General features: G+C 46.8%; 1 protein-coding gene across 1 annotated transcript in view; it reads left to right on the top strand.

Annotated features, from left to right (window-relative positions):
• The window catches only part of LOC140739675 (uncharacterized), a 91,544-nt gene extending 71,850 nt beyond the window's left edge, over positions 1–19,694 (top strand). Inside the window, 1 exon segment of the mRNA XM_073068047.1 lies at positions 17,634–19,694. Within this exon segment, the coding sequence (XP_072924148.1) occupies positions 17,634–18,570 (937 nt within the window). The 3' untranslated portion in view covers positions 18,571–19,694.
• Positions 19,695–20,521: the final 827 nt, after the last annotated feature.

Here is a 20,521-nt window from a genome sequence, read left to right as displayed (position 1 = left end):
CCACTTGGTCGATTATGAGTTCAATTGCTATCTCCTTTTGGATCTCGTGTGATCTAACCTTCCAGACCATAGGCCATAAGACTACAATACTGTAAGAGATAGGAGCAGAATTAGGCCATTCAGCCCATCGGGTCTGCTCCATCATTCCTTCATGGCTGATTTATTAACCTCTCAACCCCTTTCTTCTGCCTTCTCCCTTTAACCTCTGTCACCGCGATAAATCAAGAACATATCAACTGCTTTAATATAGCCAATGACTTTGCCTCCACAGATGTCTGTGGCAATGAATTCACAGATTCACCAAACTCTGGCTAAAGGCATTTTTCCTCATCTCTGTTCTAAATGGACGTCCCTCTATCTGTGGTTGTGCCCTCTGGTCCTTAAACTCCCCCACTATAGCAAACATCCTCTCCACATCTACTTTATTCAGACTTTTCAATATTTAATAGATTGGAATGAGAACCCACCCCTCCGCATTCATCTGAACTCCAGTGGGTACAGGCCCAGGGCCATCAACTGCTCCCTTGCTGTTAACCCTTTCATTCCTGGGATAATTCTCATGAACCCCTTCTGACCCTCTCCAATGCCAGCAGATCTTGCGATCTGTTGTGGCGGATACGATAACTAACCAACACGTACAAACAAGCTGGATGAACTCAGCATCTGCAGTGTACTTTGTGTGATAACTAACCAAGGCGGCTGAGAGACTGAGTGCTGGGGTTGGCTCTGTATGATGCACTTCCTCAATAGCTATGTTCCAAGTCAGAAAAAGTACTTCGTACCTGCATTATGAAACCAGCAAAAAGACAAATGATTTTATAGCGATATCAGAAATAAGCAAAATAACAAAATAAGTGAAGTTAGTGAGGATTGAAATGAGCATTCCAATTAGCAGTCAACAGAAAAATGATCGGCATGGTTGCCTGTAACTCTCGACAAGACCGAGGCAAAGTCTGAATACGTAACTGTGCTCATTCACTTCTAACACACCTCGACCCTCAACCCATAATAAACCTCAACCCATAATAAACCTCAACCCATAATAAACCTCAACCCATAATAAACCTCAACCCATAATAAACACGCAACACAGAATACAATACTGACAGACAGAAAATAGCCACGTGGCTCCTACAGGGCCCAGAACTGCAGACGATTCTTGCTATTTAATTACTTAATAATTTAAGTGTGGCCTTCTGAAGCCTCAGCATTACATCCGTGCTTTTGCATTATAGTCCTCTAAAAAATGCTAACATGGCATTTGCCTTTCTTACTACCATCTCAACCTGCAAGTTAACCTTTAGGTCAGCTGAGGAGATCATCGGGGTCTCTCTTCCCGCCATCACTGACATTTACACTACACGCTGCATCCGCAAAGGAAACAGCATTATGAAGGACCCCATGCATCCCTCATATAATCTCTTCTCCCTCCTGCTGTCTGGGAAAAAGGCTCTGAAGCATTCGGGCTCTCACGACCAGACTATGTAACAGTTTTTCCCCCCAAGCTATCAGACTCCTCAATACCCGAAGCCTGGACTGACACCTTGCCCTATTGTCCTGTTTATTATTTATTGTAATGCCTGCACTGTTTTTGTGCACTTTATGCAGTCCAGTGTAGGTCTGTAGTCTAGTGTAGCTTTCTCTGTCTGTTTTTTTTTTTACGTAGTTCAGTCTAGTTTTTGTACTGTGTCATGTAACACCATGGTCCTGAAAAACATTGTCTCATTTTTACTGTGTACTGTACCAGCAGTTATGGTCAAAATGACAATAAAAAGTGACGACTTGACTTTAGGGAATCCTGTTGGAGGACTCCCACGTTCACTCTGCACCTCTGATTTTTTACAATTTTCTCCCCATTTAGAAAGTAGCCCATGCTTTCTCTCCTTTTGCCAAGTCAATGACCATGCACCTGCATTATGTTCCATCTGCCCGTTCCCCCAATCTGTCCAAGTCCCTGCACCTGTCTTTGTATTGTCTACAATCCTGGCCACAGAGCCGTCAATTCCTTCATCCAAATCATTGATGTACATCGTGAAAAGAAGCACACCATTAGTCACTGGCAGCCAACCAGAAAGGGGCCCACTAATTGCCTCCCGTCAGTCAGCCAGTCTCCTATCCCTGCTCGTACCTTTCCTGTGATATCATGAACTTTGGAAAATCTAAATAAACAACATCCATTGATTCCTTTGTCTACCCTACCTGTTATTTCCACAAAGAATTCCAACAAATTAGTCAGACAAGAATTCCCACTTAGCAAACTACGTAAAACCCGGTCTTTTAGAAAAGAATGAGCTCACATCCCTAGAGATTCGAAGGGTCAGAAAGGGTGAAACGTTAGAATCACTTCTAACTGACTGATGGCCGCAAGCCAGTTTTCCAGCATTGGCGTGAATTTGCATTACATTGTGTATTTTCTGTTTTTGTTTTATTCCTCTTTCTCCCCTGGCCATGAGTTCCTGATATCAAACACTCTCTGTGCGCAGAGATACATTTCCCACCCACTCCCCCTTTAAAATCATTTGCTGAGAACTCAGTCAGCTCCATCGTGGGCACTAGCCTCAGTGGTATCCAGGACATCTTCAACGAGCGATCTCTCAAAAAAACTACCTCAATCATTAAGGACCTCCATCACCCAGGACCTGCATCTTCTCAATCATTAAGGACCTCCATCACCCAGGACCTGCATCTTCTCAATCATTAAGGACCTCTATCACCCTAGACCTGCCTCTTCTCAATCATTAAGGACCTCCATCACCCAGGACCTGCCTCTTCTCAATCATTAAGGACCTCCATCACCCAGGACCTGCATCTTCTCAATCATTAAGGACCTCCATCACCCAGGACCTGCCTCTTCTCAATCATTAAGGACCTCCATCACCCAGGACCTGCCTCTTCTCAATCATTAAGGACCTCCATCACCCAGGACCTGCATCTTCTCAATCATTAAGGACCTCCATCACCCAAGACCTGCATCTTCTCAATCATTAAGGACCTCCATCACCCAAGACCTGCATCTTCTCAATCATTAAGGACCTCCATCACCCAAGACCTGCCTCTTCTCAATCATTAAGGACCTCCATCACCCAGGACCTGCATCTTCTCATTGCTACCTTCAGGAAGGAGGCACAGAAGCCTGAAGGCACACACTCAATCATTTGGTATATTTAAGGCAGAGGCTAATATATTCCTGATTAATCAGGGCATGAAGGGATACGGTGAGAAGGCAGAAGATTGGGGCTGGGAGGGAAAACGGATCAGCCATGATGAAATGATGGAGCAGACTCAATGGGCCAAATGGCCTAATTTTGCTCCTATATCTTATGGTCTTAGGGGCAATGATTCAGGAACAGCTTCTTCCCCTCTGCCATCTGATTTCTGAATGGACACTGAACCCATGAACACTACTTCACTACTTTTTTTGCACTACTTATTTAATTTAACTATATTAATAGTTAAATATATAGTTAAGTTTATATATCTATATATAAATCTAAGTCTCTGTGTATGTATATGTGTGTGTGTATATATATATAAAAAATTTAACTATATATATCTCTGAGGCCTCTGTCGGTCAGAGTTGACCATGGATATTACGTCCTAGCTGTCTAGATACACAAGCCTGGGCAGTACGATCTGGAGAGCAGACTGTTGCCCATCTAGCAAGCTCCCCTTTAGGGACTCCAGCTCTGGATTCTTCCCTTGGGTTTACTCCCAAAGCCTTCCCCGTGTGGGGATATAGCCACAGGGCAGCGGAGGTTTGAGACCAGAGTCTTTCCTCTCGTAGATGAGCCGCCAACCACAGCTGATGAGCCCCATCTGCTTGAAGCGACTGGTTTTAGGGCACAAGTAACCCACCTTTGCCCCTTCTCCTGTCAGTAGAAATGGTTCCGCTGGGCTTAGTAGCCACACGTGAAGGCCAGGAGCTGGACTCAGTTGTCAGAGGCTTTTTGAGGTGAACTCCAATGGAAGCATTTACTAGGTAGTGGGAGCTTGTCCCCATTACCACCACCCCCGCCCCCAGTTATAACAACCTTAAGGAACCATATATATACTTACTGTAAGTATATATATATATTTTTTACTGTAATTCAGTTTTTTCCCCAATTATTATGTATAGCATTGTACAACTGCCACAAATTTCACGACATATGACAGAGATATTAAACCTGATTCTGATCTCACCCTAAACCAATGCCCTCTGAGTCTCCTCTACCACAGGGTAGATCAGTATAAAGCTGTACAACACAGGAACAGGCCCTTCGGCCCACAGCATTGTGCTGAACTAATTCAACAAGTAATTAAACAGTAAGGTCAGCGTTTACTGTCTGTTCTTAATTTCCCTCAAACTGAGTTCCAAACTGGACCAGTTCGGTCAACCATATTGCTGCAGGTCTGAAGTGAGATTGGGTATGGACAACAGAGTTCCTCCCATGAAGGATGTCCGTAAAACAGCGTGGATTGGCGTAGTGGTTAGCACAACGCCTTACGTTACAGGTGACCCAGGGTCAATCCCAGCTCATGTCTGTAAGGAGTTTGTACGCTCTCCCCGTAACCGTGTGGGTTTCCTCCGGGTGCTCTGGTTTCCTCCCACAATTCAAAGATGTGCCAGTTGGTAGGTTAATTGGTCATTGTAAATTGTCCCGTGATTGGGCTAGGGTTAATTTGGAGTATTGCTGGGCAGCAGGGCTCTAGGGACGTAGTCCACGCTGTATAAGCAATATTATTGTCACATACTGAGATATAGTGAAAAGCTTCTGTTTGCATGCATTTCCAGACTCACACAGTGAAATACGTCATTTGTGTTAACAACCAACACCATCTAGGGATCTGCTGGAGACAGCAAGGCCTGAAGTGACACCACACATTCTGGCACCAACAAAGCTTTCCCACAATCCTCAGAGGGAGAACACAAGCAACAGCAACAAAGCAAAACAAACCTCTTTGCTCCCTCCCGCCTTCCCAATCACACACACACACAAACAGGTCTCTAACTCTAGCAGAGGCTGCCTCCAGGCCTCCTACCTACAGTCCCTGGCCTAAACTCACAGATTTGTGGATATTGGACATCCAAATCGCAGACAGTAGGCCTCAACTTCCAGACTTGTTGACTTTGACATTCCAGTTTCAATCTTTGGCATAGACCAGTGATCCAGAAGTATACAAGAAGTACAGGTAGTCCTTCAGAAGGCGATCTTAAGAGCGAGAAAACAATTGCATTTGAGGCTAGAGACATTAGCTCTGGCAGGGTTTGCAGGCCATTACTTCCCTTATGGTGAAACCTAATGTCATGAGTGACAGTGATGCTTCACTACCAGATGAGCTTTGAAAGGGAGAATAAAACTATAGCTATGAGGATCCCTGCTGCTTCCAGTGGCCCTGTGAAGTCTGTCTTGAGGCCAACATCAGAACACCATTCAGGAGGGTAAACCCTCGCAAGGAATCGGGCTCTGGGGTGTACCCGGTCGGGTTCTGAAAACCTGAGCCAGCCACCTGGCGGGAGTGTTCAAGGACATCTTCAATCTCTCACTGCTACAGTCTGAGCTTCCCACCTGCTTCAAAAGGCTGGCAATCGGAGAGTGGCCAAGAAGAGTAGGGTGAGCTGCCTCAATGACTGTGGCCCAGTCACACTCACACCTACTGTGATGAAGTGCTTTGGGAGGTTGGTCATGGCTAGAATCAACTGCCTCAGCAAGGACCTGGACCCACTGTATAATGCGCCTATCGCCACAATAGGTCTACAGCAGATGCAGTCTCACTGGCTCTCCGTTCAGCCTTAGATCACCTAGATCAGGGGTGTCAAACTCATTTTAGGCCACGGGCCGGATTGAGAAAAATGCGACTTCATGCGGGCCGGATCAGTTGTGCACGCGCGAATGCTCCCACAGCTTTCGTTGCCTTCATTTTTTCAACCTGCTCTCATGTGTCTCAGTCTCTGCTATATCTAAAATTGTTTCACTTTATGAATTTCGTTTTTTGTGAAGCAGATTGCCTAGCAAGCATCCTTTTTATGATTGGTATTAACTTACAGTCGTAGATTACAAGAACGTAGGTAACAAGAAAGAAACAATGCTATTTCGGCTAAGATTGTTTTGGGAGCCATACCTTTTCCATTAATAAACCGTTTGAAATCAAGCATTAGCAAACACAAATGTAGACCTAACGTTGTCCCGTGCATCGATTTAATGTTCAATATTTCCTCTGTAACGCACAAATTGGAGTCCACTCCTCGGATGAAGATAGCCAGCTGTGCAGTGTCCGTCATATCAGCACTTTCATCCACAGCAAGCGAGTATGCAATAAAGTCTTTGCTTCTTTCAATCAACTGTGTTCTTAAATCAGTGGCTATCTCACAAACGTGATCAGCAACCGTATTTCTCCTCAGGCTTTCATTAGCCAACATCTGCTTTTTGTCTGGACACACGACGTCACACACCTTCATCATGCAGCTCTTCAGAAACTCTCCCTCGGTAAAGGGCCGGGCTGATTTAGCCATCTCTGCTGCCACAATAAAACTAGCCTTTACAGCAGCCTCACTTTGTGTTTTGGCTTTTGTGAACATAGCCTGCTATGACGCCAGACTTCTTTTCAACTCTTCTACCTTCTGGAGCTTCTGTTTCTTGTCCAGTTGCTTGTATTTGTCGTGGTGTTTCGTTTCATAGTGTCATAAACCTGGTACCTGAATAAACTCAGCATTAGCCATATCATACGCCATAGGCACTTCGATTACTGGGGCCAGCTTTAATAGTAATTAGATATTATCTCGCGGGCCAAAGATAATTCCACCGCGGGCTGGATTTGGCCCACTGGCCTTGAGTTTGACATATATGACCTAGATGATAATAATACCTACGTCAGGCTGCTGTTTATTGATTTCAGCTCAGCATTCAACCCAATCGTATCCTCAGTTCTAATCAACAACCTGGGCCTCTGTCCCTCCCTCTGCAACTGGATCCTTGACTTCCTGACCAGGAGACCACAGTCTGTGCAGATCAGAAATAACATCTCTCCCTCACCGACATTCCATGGTGGCACACCTCAAGGATGTGGCTTAGCCCAAGGCTCTTACTCTCTCTCCACCTATGATTGTGTGGTTAGGCATATCTCAAACACCATCTATAAATTTGCCAATGGCACAACTACTGTTGGCAGAACTTCAGTTGGTGATGAGGGGGCGTGCAGGACAAGAGAAACTGGTGCATTGAGTGGGGTCATAGCAACAACCTGGCACTCAACGCCAGTAAGAGCAAGGAATTGATTGTGGACTTCAGGAAGGGTAAGTTGAAGGAAAGTACATCAGTCCTCATCGAGTGATCAGAATTGGAAAGGATTTCAAGTTCCTGAGCCCGACGTGTTGATGCAATTAGAAAGAGACATGGCAGTGGCAATAGTTTAAGGAGATTTGTCACCAAAGATACTCGCAAATTTTTGCAGGTTTACCGTAGTGAGCATTCTAACTGGTTGCATCACCATCTGGAATGGGGGTGGTGGGGGGAAGGCTACTGCGCAGGATCAGAAAAGGCCGCAGAGAGCTGTAAACTCAGCCAGCTCCATCATGGGCACTAGCCTCCCCAGCACCCTGGACATCTTCAAAATGCTTTGCCTCAAAAAGGAGGCATCTGTCATTAAGGACACCACCCCCCCGCCCATCACCAAGGACATGCCCTCTTCCCATGGAGGAGGTACAGGAGCCTGAGGACACGTGCTCAATGTTTCAGGAACAGCTTTCCTTCCACCATCAGATTTCGGAACAGACAAGAAAGGGGAGGGATTTGGGGATCGACGTACCTGTTCAGCTTGTGTTTAATTTTTTGTGTGGGGAGGAAGAACTTGGTGCACGTGCTGCCTCTTTTTCCTTCTTGTTTTCATGGCTACCTGGAGCAGAAGAATTTCAAGTTGTACACCTTGATAATAAGTGAACCTTTGAACCTAAGAACACGACCTCAATATTTCTTTCCCTCCCTTTTCGCACTACGTATTTAATTTATTTTTATATACACTTTTATTGTAGTTTATAGTATTTATTTCTATATATTGCAATGTACTGCTGCTGCAAAACAAATTTCATGACATTTGCTGGTGATATTAACCCTGATCCTGATTCTGGTGCCAGGACCCGCTGATCACGGGAATTTGAACTCCATGCCTCATTCTCCAGCCTCACGCCTGGGGGATCTGTGGCCCTCGTGTCTCCTGAAGATCTCTGATCCTGAGCTTCTGGGATCTGTGGGAACCAGTCCTCACCCGTAGGGCCCGCCACTGACATTCTATACATAAACACACTGGAGGGGAACAAAAGGCAAAATATGAACCAGAATATGGAATATAAAGGAAGCTGCAGAGAAGGTAGACATACATAAAGTGTAGAGGCCACAACGAGGTAGACAGAGAGATCAGGAGCTCAGCTTGAACACACAAGACATTCACTCAAGAGTCTTACAGCAGCATGATAGAAACTGTTTCTGAGCCTGGTGGTACGCGTACTGGTGCTGTTGTGTCTTCTGCCCAGTGGGATGGGGGAGAAGACAGAGAGACTGGAGTTTGATGGATTCTTGATTATGTTTTGTCATCTTTTGTCAATGCCTCGTCAAAAGCATTCTGTCTGAATACCTAACAGCTTTGTACTGCGGTTGCTCTGCACATGAGGCAGAGAGTTGTGGACACAGCTCTCACATATAAAATTCTAAAGGGATTGGACAGGCTAGATGCAGGAAGATTGTTTCCGATGTTGGGGAAGTCCAGAACGAGGGGTCACAGTTTAAGGATAAAGGGGAAGCCTTTTAGGATCGAGATGAGGAAAAACTTCTTCACACAGAGAGTGGTGAATCTGTGGAATTCTCTGCCACAGGAAACAGCTGAGGCCGGTTCATTGGCTATATTTAAGAGGAAGTTAGATATGGCCCTTGTGGCTAAAGGGATCAGGGGGTATGGAGAGAAAGCAGGTACAGGGTTCTGAGTTGGATGATCATACTGAATGGTGGTGCAGGCTCGAAGGGCCGAATGGCCTACTCCTGCACCTATTTTCTATGTTTCTATGAGGCAGAGAGTTGTGGACACAGCTCTGCACATCAGAGGATACAGCCGCCCCTCCGTGGACTCCGACTGAACTTCTCGCTGCCTCGGTGAAGCTGCCAGCATGGCCAAATTAGTTGGCATTAAGTAGCAGCAGCTGGCGTTTATTTTCAGCCACAATACAGAGCAAAGGCTGGGTCAGCTTGGCATTAGCACGTTCTGACACAGCTGTGTGCTCCTTCAGACCCAGCAGGGAAATGCTGCTGGAAATCTGAACTAATCACAGAAAACAGTGGAAGTACCCAGTGGGTTAAGTCTTCGGGTCGCTTGTGGGGAAAGTTAGATGTGAAAGAGGATTTAAGTTTCAGGGGAAGGTATTGTGTGGAGAGAAGGAAGAAAGGGAGGAGGGAAGAGGGAAAGTACAAGGAAGGGAAAATGAACACGATGCTGGAAATGTTAAGTAAAACATGCACAAAATGTTGGAGGAACTCAGCAGGTCAGGCAGCATCTATGGAGAAGAGTAAACAGTCGATGTTTCGGGCCAAGACTCTTCACCAGGACTGGAAAGGAAGGAGGCAGAAGCCAAGAAGGGGAAAGAAGCTGGGAGATGGCAGGTGAGACAAGGTGGCGGAGGAAGGAGGTGGGAATGCTGAGACTGCATGGCTCTAGGGAAGGGAATAGCTCAGGCCATGAGGAGAGAGGGTGGGAGGGGAGGAGAGATGAAGGTGACATCTTTGAATGAAATCCGTAGTATGAGACGTGTGTGGAGAGGGAGAGAGAGACATGCTCTGCACATGGGTGTTTCGTTCCTCTAATGTTGAGGAGTCCATACATCAAACTGAAGAAGTGCAAGTCAGTTGCTGCTTCACCTAGAGCAAGTGTTTGGATCCCTGGATGGAGGGCAGGTGTTGTACCTCCTGTGGAGAGACAGGAAGTGGCGAGAATGTTCGGGAGGGAAGGGTGAGTGTTTCAGGGAGTTTGCGGAGAGAACAGCCCTTCAGAATGTCGGAAGAGAAGGGAAGTTGCCGCTCGGAATGTAAGGATTTACTTACATGGCGAGATTGGACAGGTTGGGGTTTGACGTCAAAGCTTCGAAACGTGCAGTGACGTGTGTCGTTTGCATCAGTGACCGACACAGTCTGAGGGTGCTGTGGGCAGCCCGCAAGTGTTGTCACACTTATGGTGCCAACATCACATGGCCTTATGTTTCTGGAACGCGGTAGGAAACAGGAGCAGTCAGTGGAAACCCTTGCGGTCACGGGAGAACGTAGGAAATCCTTACAGACAGCAGCGGGGTTTGAACCTCAATCACTGGCACTGTCAAGTGTTGCATTAGCACGACATGACCATGCTCGCTGCTGTCACTGGAGCACAAGGGGCTCGTGGTGACCTATAAGGGTTTATAAAACTACGGGGAACATTGATCAGGTAGGTGGGCTGAGTCTTTTCCCTGGGCTGGAGGAGCCTAAACCAGACGGTGCAGATTTAGACTGAAAGGGGACCTATCTAAGGGGAAGGAGGGGGAAAAGTATTTCACACAAAGACCAGAGGGTATATGGAATGAGATGCCAGGGGATGCCACTGCGTTTAAAAGACATTTGGATGGGTACTAGAATAGGCAAGGATCAGAGGGATGTAAGTCTAGTGTTGTCAAACGGAACTAATGAAGATAGCAATTTGGTCAGCATGGATTGATTGGGCTGAATGGCCTGTTCTGCATTCAACAGCTCTGTGTCCCTGGTAGCATCTAGCAGAAGGCAGTGGGAGTGATCATATGAATATGCAGTCCATTGGGGCGGCAGTGGAGGGCAAAGGGAACCCTGTCCCAGCTCTGGTGTTTGAGGAGAAGAACTTTAATAGACCCCTTAGCAACAGACAGGAACCTGAAAGACCAGACCTCCAGGTTCAATAGACAATAGACAATAGGTTCAGGAGTAGGCCATTTGGCCCTTCTAGCCAGCACCGCCATTCACTGTGATCATGGCTGATCATACACAATCAGTACCCCGTTCCTGCCCTCTCCCCATATCCCTTGACTCTGCTATCTATAAGAGCTCTATCTAACTCTCTCTTGAAAGCATCCAGAGACTTGGCCTCCATTGCCTTCTGGGGCAGAGCCTTCCACATATCCACCACTCTCTGGGTGAAAAAGTTTTTCCGCATCTCAGTTCTAAATGGCCTACCCCTTATTCTTAAACTGTGGCCTCTAGTTCTGGACTCACCCATCAGCGGGAACATGCTTCCTGCCTCCAGCGTGTCCAATCCCTTAATAATCTTATATGTCTCAATCAGATCCCCTCTCACCCTTCTAAATTCCAGTGTATACAAGCCCAGTCGCTCCAATCTTTCAACATATGACAGTCCCGCCATTCCAGGAATTAACCTTGTGAACCTACGCTGCACTTCCTCAATAGCAAGAATGTCCTTCCTCAAATTTGGAGACCAAAACTGCACACAATACTCCAGGTGGGGTCTCACCAGGGCCCTGTACAGCTGCAGAAGGACCTCTTTACTCCTATACTCAATTCCTCCTGTTATAAAGGCCAGCATGCCATTAGCTTTCTTCACTGCCTGCTGTACCTGCATGCTTGCTTTCATTGACTGATGTACAAGTACACCTAGATCTCGTTGTACTTCCCCTTTCCCTAACTTGACTCCATTTAGATAGTAATCTGCCTTCCTGTTCTTGCCACCAAAGTGGATAACCTCACATTTATCCACATTAAACTGCATCTGCCATACATTTGCCCACTCACCCAATCTGTCCAAGTCACCCTGCATTCTCATAACATCTTCCTGACATTTCACACTGCCACCCAGCTTTGTGTCATCAGTGAATTTGCTAATGTTATTTTTAATCCCTTCATCTAAATCATTAATGTATATTGTAAACAGCTGCGGTCCCAGCACCGAACCTTGTGGTACCCCACTGGTCACAGCCTGCCATTCCAAAAGGGACCCGTTAATCGCTACTCTTTGTTTCCTGTCAGCCAGCCAATTTTCAATCCATGTCAGTACTCTGCCCCCAATACCATGTGCCCTAATTTTGCCCACTAATCTCCTATGTGGGACTTTATCAAAAGCTTTCTGGAAGTCCAGGTACACTACATCCACTGGCTGTCCCTTGTCCATTTTCATAGTTACATCCTCAAAAAACTCCAGAAGATTAGTCAAGCATGATTTTCCCTTCATAAATCCATGCTGACTCGGACTGATCCTTCTACTGCTATCCAAATGTGTTGTAATTTCATCTTTTATAATTGACTCCAGCATCTTTCCCACCACTGATGTCAGGCTAACCGGTCTATAATTCCCTGTTTTCTCTCTCCCTCCTTTCTTGAAAAGTGGGACAACATTAGCCACACTCCAATCAGTAGGAACTGTTCCTGAATCTATAGAACATTGGAAAATGATTACCAATGTGTCCACGATTTCTAGAGCCACCTCTTTAAGTACCCTGGGATGCAGACCATCAGGTCCCGGAGACTTATCAGCCTTCAGACTCAACAGTCTATCCAACACCATTTCTTGCCTAATATAAATTTCCTTCAGTTCATCCTTCACCCTAGTTTCTTTGACCACTATTACATCTGGGAGATTGTTTGTGTCTTCCCTAGTGAAGACAGATCCAAAGTACTTGTTCAACTCATCTGCCATTTCCTTGTTCCCCATAATAAATTCACCCGTTTCTGTCTTCAATGGTCCAATTTTGATCTTAACTATTTTTTTGCTATTCACATACCTAAAGAAGCTTTTACTATCTTCCTTTATATTCTTGGCTAGTTTACCTTTGTACCTCATTTTTTCTTGGCATATTGCCTTTTTTGTTATCTTCTGTTGCTCTTTAAAAGCTTCCCAGTCCTCTGGTTTCCCGCTCATCTTTGCTATGTTATACTTCTTCTCTTTTATTTTTATACTGCCCTTTACTCCCCTTAGGATCTTTCTTCCTCTTTGGAATGAACCGATCCTGCACCTTCTGCATTATTCCCAGAAATACCTGCCATTGTTGTTCCCTGCTAGGGTATTGTTCCATTGAACTTTAGCCAGCTCCTCCCTCATAGCTCCATAGTTCCCTTTGTTCAACTGTAATACTGACACATCCAATTTTCCCTTCTCCTTCTCAAATTGTAGGTTAAAACATATCATATTATGGTCACTATCTCCTAATGGTTCCTTTACCTCCAGGTCCCTGATCAAATCCGGTTCATTGCACAACACTAAATCTAGAATTGCCTTCTCCCTGGTAGGCTCCAGTACCAGCTGTTCTAAGAATCCATCTCGGAGGCACTCCACAAACTCCCTTTCTTGGGGTCCAGTACCATTCTGATACTCCCAGTCTACCTGCATGTTGAAATCCCCCATGACAACTGTATCATTACCTTTGCGACGTGCCAATTTTAACTCTTCATTCAACTTACACCCTACATCCAGACTGCTGTTTGGGGGCCTGTAGATAACTCCCATTAGGGTCTTTCTACCCTTAGAATTTCTCAGTTCTATCCATACTGACTCTACATCCCCTGATTCTATGTCCCCCCTCGCAAGGGACTGAATATCATTCCTCACCAACAGAGCCACCCCACCCCCTCTGCCAGTCAGTCTGTCCTTTCGATAAGATGTATATCCTTGAATATTCATTTCCCAGGCCCTGTCTGCTTGAAGCCATGTCTCTGTTATTCCCACAACATCGTACTTGCCAATTTCCAACTGAGCCTCAAGTTCATCTACTTTATTCCTCGTACTTCATGCATTCATATATAATACTTTTAATTCATTACTCCCCTCTCCTTTCATATCAATTCCTATTTCACTTGGCCATACTGTATGATCTTTTCTTGAGCTTTCTACTCCATTGATTCTGTTGTCCTTTTTAACTTTTCTTATTTTCACTTTCCCTTTAACTCCATCCTTATATTTCCAGTTCATCCCCTCCCCCCCACTACTTAGTTTAAACACATCCGTGTTGCAGTGGCAAACCTGTCTGCCAGAATGCTGGTCCCCTGCCTATTAAGGTGCAACCCGTCCCTTTTGTACAATTCATCCCTACCCCAAAACAGATCCCAGTGGTCCAAGAATGTAAATCCTTGCTTCCTGCACCAGTTCCTCAGCCACACATTCAGATCCATTATCTCCCTGTTCCTGCCCTCTCCAGCACGAGGAACTGGAAGCAAACCAGAGATAACCACCCTGGAAGTCCTGCTTTTCAGCCTTCTTCTGAGTTCTCTGAAGTCCCGCTGCAGAATGTCCTTCCTCTTCTTCCCGATGTCATTTGTGCCGACATGCACTACCACTTCCGGCTGTTCACCTTCACCCTTGAGGATTCCCTGCAATCGGTCCGTGATGTCCTGGATCCTAGCACCAGGGAGGCAACATACCATCCTTAAATCTCGCCTGTTGCTGCAGAAACCTCTTTCCGTACCTCTCACTATGGAGTCCCCTACTACCATGGCTCTTCCTGATGTCTGACTCCTCGGCTCTGCTTCTGCACCAATTTTCAGCTCGCAGACCTGCCCGCCTCTCAGACTGGCAGTATCTTCTGTCCTGACAACTTCCAAGAGGGTGAACCTGTTTACGAGAGGTACATCCCCTGGGGTCTCGTGTACTTCAAGCATCCTTTCCGTCCTCATCGTCGCCCCCTTTCTCTCTTCTGGTATCCTGGGTGTAATGACCTCACTAGGTCCTGTCCAGAAAACTCTCGTTTTCGCGGATGAATTCAACAACATCCCCACTGCCATCAGGTTAGAAAAACACAGAAAACCTACAGCACAATACAGGCCCTTCGGCCCACAAAGTTGTGCCACTGCCGTCAGGTTGTTGAACTGATCTGCAAAACCTTAACACAGGGGTTCCCACCCTCTTTTACGTCATGGACCTCAAGTTGGGAACTCCTGCCTTAGCACTACCTTGTACTGTATATTTTCCCTCCCTTGCTCTTGCACCAGTATCATTGTTATATATTCTTGTTTTGCACCCACATAAGTGATAATTTATGTTAATTTGTGTTTGTCAACTTGAGTTTGCAAACAGCTCATTTTCATGGCATTCATGCCCAGAGTACAGTACGTATACCTAGGGCAATTCCAAACTTGAACCACAAGACGATGCGACATCTCAGTTCAGGAAATCAAATTCCGCACTGGAAGCACTGTTTGGAAGTTGGAGTAATTCCGGTGGAAGGATGGAACGGAGTCATTAGAAGCCAGAGTAAGAGAAGAGCGGTTAAGATGCCTGAGGGAGTCTGTAGGTGTCCAGGATGGTCAGTCACAAATGGATCCTCGGGATTGGAGAGCAAGGAGTCAGAGAAGCAGCAGCTCAAAGATTAAATATTGATTGGCTTCATTTGTCACCCGTACCGTACATGTGTCAATGAACAACACAGCGTGCTGAGGACAGCCTGCAAGTATCACCTGCTTCAGGCACGAATACAGCACGCCCGCAACTTACTAGCTGGAACCCGTACATATGAGGAAGCCGGAGCACCCGGAGGAAAGCCACACAGCCACAGGGAGAACGGACAGACTCCTTACAGACGGCAGCGGGAATTGAACCCTGATCTTCCGGTCGATCGCTGGCTCTGTAAAGCTAGAGGGGCAGGGGGTCTCCAGAAGGGCTTGGACGGTCGACGTTCTGGGCCGAGACCTTTCCTCGGGACTGCCCTGCTTTTATATTCTAGTGCTCTGGAAATGAATGTTCATATTGCATTTGGTTTCCTTGCCACTGACTCAACCTGCAGGTTGACTTGGAACTGGTAGAGTGGTCAACGCCTTACAAAGCTTCAGCACTACATCCTTGCTTTTATATCGTTGTGCTCTTGAAATGAACACTTACATTGCATTCGCCTTCCTTACTACCAACTCAGTTTGCAAGCTAACATCTTGTCAACAGTCTGCGAGAAGATCTTTTCACTGTATCTTGGTACATATAAAAATAATAAGTTAGTAGCAAAAGCAAAGAGTTGGCAGATGAAATACAGTGTAAGGAAGTAATGGGGTTATGGGAGAGTAAAGATGTAAATTATTTTCTAAATGGGGGAAGAGTTCAGGAATTGGAGGTGCAGAGGGACATGGGATTCCTAGTTCAAAGGTAACCTGAAGGTTGAGTCAGTAGCAAAGAAGCTAAATGCAACTTGATCATTCATTTCCAGAGCACTAGAATACAAAAGAAGGGCAGTCCTGAGAAAGAAGGTCTCAGCCCGAGACGCCAACTCTTTACTCTTTTCCATAGATGCTGCCTGACCTGCTGAGTTCCTCCAGCATTTTGTGTGTGTTGCTCTGGATTTCCAGCATCTGCGGATGTGCTCTGAGGCTTTGTAAGGCATTAGAGTGCATCTGGAATACTGTGAACTAAGGAAGGGTGAAGTGACCCAGGAGGGGGTCCAGAGTAGATTCACAGGAATGATCCTGGGAGAGAAGCTCTGGATCTGTAATTGGTGGCATTCACAGATCTTATTGAAATCTACCAAATACTGAAACGTCTGGATAGAGTGGACACGGAGACGGTGTTTCCATTAGTAGGAGAGTCTAGAATCCAAGGCATGTCCTCAGAATAAAGGAACATCCCTTTAGAGCTGAGATGAGGGTGAATTTGTAGAGTTTGTTCCCACAGTGGGCTGTGGGACGGAGATCATTGGGTATGTTTAAGGCAGATATTGGTAGGTTCTTGATTGATAAGGGGTTTAGAGGTTTTGGGGAGCAGGAGGGAAAATAGGGCTGAGAGAAAATATCAGCGGAGATTGAATAGTGGAGCAGACTTGCTGGGCTGATTTATTTAATATTGAGATACAGCGTGGAGTAGGTCCACCAGGCCTCACCACCCAGCAATCCCCCAATTCAATCATATCTCATGGGCTTGTGGTTCCACAGACCTGGATCTGAGCCTGACCTCTGATGCGGCATATGTGGAGATACATTCATTTCCTCTGAGCACTCCAGCTTCCTCCCAACCCCAAAGACCCACTGGTAAGTTCATTGGCTACTCCAAATTATGTTGACCGTGGATGATGACAAAAGGGATCAAAATTAGTTTGTGAGTGAGAGGGAACGTTATAGGGGCACATGGAAATAAAGGGAAAGGGAGTGAGACTCTTAGGCCCAGTTGCTTCCCTGAGAGCTGGCATGCAGCCAATGGGCCAAATGGCCGCCTATTTGTTGATATTGCACAATTCCCTACTAATTTAAAGGCGACGCAAACAGTATAATAATGCAGTGAAAACAATCACTTCCTTCACGAGGTCGGAAGCTACAAATACACAGTGCACTGGGTGCCACAAAGAATGATTTATATTCAAAGTCCACTTACAAGCAAGCGCAATTGTAAGCCAGTTGTTGTGAAAGGGATACGTGGCTTTTAATATGTTTGTTTAGACAGGAAAGGAGGTAAGGTCTGAAGGCCATCTCCCTGTCAACTTGCTGAATGCGTGGCTGCTTTTTTGTTCAGTAAACATCACTGGAAGGGCTCAATGCAAAGTCGAGGTCACCTGCTGAAACTGACTCACTCCTTGTTTGCATTCCAGGTTCTGTAGGCACTCTCGTGTTTCCTCAAGGGGCGGTTCGAGTCTGGGTGTCTGCAAGTCAACACGGGTAAAAGAGAGGCCTGGATCTGGAGAGAGAAAGAGGAGGAGCCTGACCCATGGAAGGACAGAAGAACGGGTTCAACACTTCCTACGCCGACATCCAGAGGTCGATTTTGCCTCCGCTCTTTGGGGTGGAGTTTGTCGTGGCCTTCATCGGGAATTCCCTGGCAATCATCCTGTTCCTGAGGCAGAGGAGGACATGGCATTCGGGCATCATCTATGCCTTCTGTCTGGCCGTGAACGACCTGCTCTACGTCGTCACTCTGCCCCTGCTGGTCGCGTATTACTCCATGGGCAAGCACTGGGTGTTCGGGGTGGCCCTGTGCAAAATCGAGCGATTCCTCTTCACCTGCAACCTGTATGGGAGCGCCCTGTTCATCACCTGCATCAGCCTCAACCGCTACCTGGCCATCGTGCACCCCATGTTCACCCATAACCACCTGGAGCTAAAGCACGCCAAGATCGTGAGCCTGGTGGTCTGCCTCATGGCCTGCACCATAACCTCACCCACGCTTGTGTACTCCGAGGTGAAGATGAAGGGGAACAATTCCGAGTGCCTAGGCTCTGCCAGCGACGAGGATTTGCAGAGTTACTTCTCCTACAGCCTGTCCCTGGCGGTGCTGGGCTGCCTCATCCCCTTCCTCGTCACCTTCGCCTCCTACCTCTCCATCTTCAAGGTGGTGCTTCACATTCAGAGCATAGACGACCTGGAGCGCAGGAAGGTGGGCCTGCTGGTCTGCACCGTCGTCGTGCTCTACGCCGTGAGTTTCATCCCTTACGTGGTCTTGCGCAATGTCAACCTTTACCGACGACTGCGTGGCCTGGACCGGCACGGCCCCAGCCCCATCTACACGGCCTACCAGCTGAGCAAGGGCCTGGTCTCCCTCAACAGCTGCATCCACCCGCTGCTGTACGCCTCCCAGATGGACGGTCTGAGGGAAATGTGCATGGACTGCGGTAGACAGAGAGTCAACACGCAGGAGCATTGACCAGCCCCCCCCGGAACAATCTTCCGTAATGTCAGCTGCTAGAGTTTGTCACCCTGTCCTTCCTTCAAGGATAGGGCTGTCCCTGGTGTTTATGGAACAGAGTCACAGATCTATGGGTTGGCGGAGGCTGGTTGGCCCATTGGTTGAAAACAGGCCTCCTAGCCCTAATCTCCTGACATTCCTGATGTAGGTTCTTGACCCGAAACCTCCACTACCCCACTGCCTCCACAGATGCTGTGTTCATTCAGCGCTTTGCTGCAGGTTCTGAAATCTGCCGTCTCTGGTGTCTGCGGACTAGACCCACTCCTGGAACTGACTGCGGTGAGGGGGCGGGGCGGTGTGACCCGGCTCGGCTGGAGTCGGCGTGGATGTAAATGGGTTTCCTCCGTGTTGTAACTATCCTGCAACCTCTACAGGCAGAGGGGAACAAGGAAGAAGGAGAGTCAGCACCATCCGCTGGACTTGGGGGTGGCGGCCACATCCCGAACTATCGGAGGCTAAAAGAAAAACTCAGCCAATCCAGCACTGGCAAGCCAACAACAAGAGATTCTGCAGATGCTGGAGATCTTGAGCGACGCACACAGGATGCTGGAGGAACTCAGCAGGTCAGGCAGCATCTATGGAGAGAAATAAACAGTCCTCATTTCAGGCCGAGAGTGTCACTATTTTCCTCTCCACTCCTCCATCTGCTTATCATCCCTCCTCATTTAGATCCACTTTGCTACCTCTTGCTCCACTTCACCCCCTGTCCTCTTTATACTGACTATCCCCCACCCCCCCCACCCCAACCCCCGGAATATAAATTTCTCGGCATACGCCAGAGATATTCAACCTGATTCTGATTCCTTACCCTCGGCCCGCATTATCGACTGTTTAGTCCCCTCCACAGGTGCTGCCTGACTTGCTGAGTCCCTCTGCCGTTCTGAGCGTGCTGGGAAACGCAGACGGTCTGACGCCCGGCTCACTTGTTGATCTGGAACGTGATCCGTGGGTTCAGAGTGCAGTGAAGCCGGAGCAGTCAGGGTCAAGGACTGGAGTGGACCTGTGCCTGAAGTCAGGATAAGTTTATATATTTCCTGTATCCTTTTAACACCCTTCTATGACTATGTAACCTGCTGTTTAAAAAAGTGAAATAAAAATGTTTGGATTTTATAAAATTATGTGAGGTATGGAGAGAGCGAATGGTCAGTCATTTCCCCAGGGTGTCACTGGTTAGGATACAGAACCATAGGACCAGATTTAGACCTTCGACCCATCGTGTCTGCTCCAGCGTGACTGGTTTATCACACTCGACAACAATATTCCTGAATACCTTCGGGTGTATCTAATGGATTTTGGGCTGCCACCAAGAAATTTCCCTTTTACATACCATTTTCTTGAAATTGCCTATATTTCTTATTTCAGTTCATAATTCAAATCAATTAGAATGTTGCCTGCAATATAAGCTGAAAAGTTTTCTGCCGTGTCCAGGCATGCTTAGCCGGGGCGGATGCTGCATGGCGGGACAGGATTTAGAAAGCCGCGCACACACCACTTTAGGCATTGTTTTTACATTTATATCAGTTTGCTTTCACGTTGATATGCAGGCTCTACGAGCATGGCACATTGTGTGTACTCATTATATTGAAGTAATTGTATTTCCAGGAGTATTTGTGATAGCAAAATGTCTCACCAATGCTGCAACGGCCATGATACTTCCTGTTATATTTGTGGCAAGTATACCCTTAAATCTCAAATCGGAGCATGATTCCTCTTATTAAGAAGGTGTAGGAGCTCTACTTTGGGTGTAAAACTGGAGACCAGGACAAAGCCTAGGTTCCTCACATTTGTTGTGCAACATGTGCTGTCGATCCCAGAGCTTGGTTCAGAGGTGCTCGGAGATCAATGCTGTTCACGGTCCCAATGATATGGTGAGACCAGGAGGATCATGTGACAGACTGTTACTGATGTT

The sequence above is a fragment of the Hemitrygon akajei genome, chromosome 16 (assembly GCF_048418815.1).
Source record: "Hemitrygon akajei chromosome 16, sHemAka1.3, whole genome shotgun sequence".
NCBI classification, from domain to species: domain Eukaryota; kingdom Metazoa; phylum Chordata; class Chondrichthyes; order Myliobatiformes; family Dasyatidae; genus Hemitrygon; species Hemitrygon akajei.
This window is presented reverse-complemented; position numbering and strand designations above follow the sequence as displayed.